The 1,821-nt window shown below is 45.2% G+C and overlaps 1 protein-coding gene across 1 annotated transcript; it reads right to left on the bottom strand.

Moving 5' to 3' along the window:
• Positions 1–350: 350 nt before the first annotated feature.
• Positions 351–1,247, bottom strand: LOC129525052 (heterogeneous nuclear ribonucleoprotein C-like 1). Its single transcript, XM_055353270.2, has one exon. The coding sequence runs from the start codon at positions 1,230–1,232 to the stop codon at positions 351–353; it is 882 nt and encodes a 293-aa protein (XP_055209245.2). The 5' UTR covers positions 1,233–1,247.
• Between the last annotated feature and the right edge of the window lie 574 nt (positions 1,248–1,821).

The following is a 1,821-nucleotide window of genomic DNA, read 5'->3' as shown; positions in this document are numbered from 1 at the left end:
ACTTATGTATGAATGAAAAGAACTGTATTCCCTGCGTAACAAGAGATTACTTTGGAGACAGTTGATAAAAACCATACATCCTTTTTACTGTTGTGTCATAAAGAGGTATCTAATAAAAAGCAAAAATTGCAGGGTAAGACTTAAGAAAACTTCTAGGAGCATCAAGGGAAGTGAAGATGGGACTAGGGGCAGGGCAATATGAATTAATGAATGTGGGAAGGACAAGGATGGGGAGAACAGTAAGCATGTGCTGAAGACACTAAGGGAGAGGATCTGGTGAAAAATTTGTTGTTAGACAAGCTCCTAGGTAAAGAAATAACGGGATAAGATTTCTCAACCCCACTATGTGCTTAAGAGTCATCCTGGCCATTCGCCCTGTCTCTGTTATCCTCTCCTTCCTCAGCCCCTTTTTCATCATCCTTGATCAACTCCAGCTGGTCATCCCCCTGATCTTCATTAACATCATCATCCAGTGGGTTCCCCTCCTCAGCAGAGTCATCTGTACCCCCCTCAGACTCCATCTTCACATGAGTCTCATCTTTCTTCATGGAGCTACTGCTCTGCTCCTCTTCTGACTTAGCATTTTTCACCTCTACCTCTTGTTTGCTCTGTTCCTTTTCAATTTTTTCCAGGTTTTCCAGGAGAGAATCCACTTTCTGTTTTATCTGGGTCAACTCCTGCTTAATGGCCTGAAGGTCATCTCCTTTCAACTTTTCAGACTTGGAAGATCCCCGCTTTCCACTCTTAGAATTGAAGCCACTTTTGCCCCTTCGTGAGGTGTTTCCTGATACACGCTGACGTTCCGAGGGCACTACAGCCAGAGCAATGGGAGGAGGAGGAGGTACACGTGCTGGGAAACTGTACATCCCATCATAATAATGCCGTTGAAAGCCATAGTCCAAGTCAAAAGAGGAGCCGTACATCTCCGCTGCTGATCGTTTCACACCTGCGCTTCCTCGATTCACTTTTGGCTCTGCAGCCAGGTTAATATCCACAACCTGGCTAGCAATCATTCTGCCATCCTCTCCTGCTACAGCAGCCCGGGCGTTTTTCTCCTTATCATATTGAACGAAGGCAAAGCCCTTATGAAGAGAGCAGCCCGCAATTTTGCCATACTTGGAAAAGATCGCCTCCACATCCGATTTCTTGACAACAAGAGTGTTGAGATTCCCAATGAACACACGGGAGTTCATGGAGTGAGGATCCATCTTGTTGGTAACGTTGCTGGCCATTGTGTTGGATGATAAGGTTTCTCAAAAAGCCAAAAACAGGAGGCGGGAGGGAGAAGAGATTCGATTCTAAGTCTCCTACTGCCGGGTTCTACGTGGAGAAGCTGACTGCAGCTCGAGGCCAGAAATGCGGCCACAACAGCTCAGTCTTCATCTCTTCACAAAATGGCTCCCAACAAGAATTCTGAAATGACGTAAAGAAAAGCACAATCAACATTTTTGAAATAAGGACAAAACTGCATTTAGAAAAAAAAGATCAAAGCTTGAAACTGTTCTTATAAAAAAAGAAAAAAGGACAGGATATAGCGCTGCGCTGTCGTAGGCTGCACTGTCACCATTCTAGATCGGCTGACTGTAGGTCAGATGGGAGTTTCCTTACAGAAATTAGTGACTTACCAGATCTGGACTCAGTTTGCAGGGTGCTCAGACCTCAGGAAGAACCAAGCAGGAACTCCAGGCTTGAAGACTTTGGGTCTCTCCTGCGGGTCTTTAGAAGCTTTTATTGACCTTCCTAATCACAACTCCCACCCACGCCCTTCCACGTATGCACTGCTAGCTTCCAATCAAAAAGCAATATCTGATTGCATTTCTG

This window comes from Gorilla gorilla, chromosome 1 (assembly GCF_029281585.2).
Source record: "Gorilla gorilla gorilla isolate KB3781 chromosome 1, NHGRI_mGorGor1-v2.1_pri, whole genome shotgun sequence".
NCBI lineage: Eukaryota > Metazoa > Chordata > Mammalia > Primates > Hominidae > Gorilla > Gorilla gorilla.
This window is presented reverse-complemented; position numbering and strand designations above follow the sequence as displayed.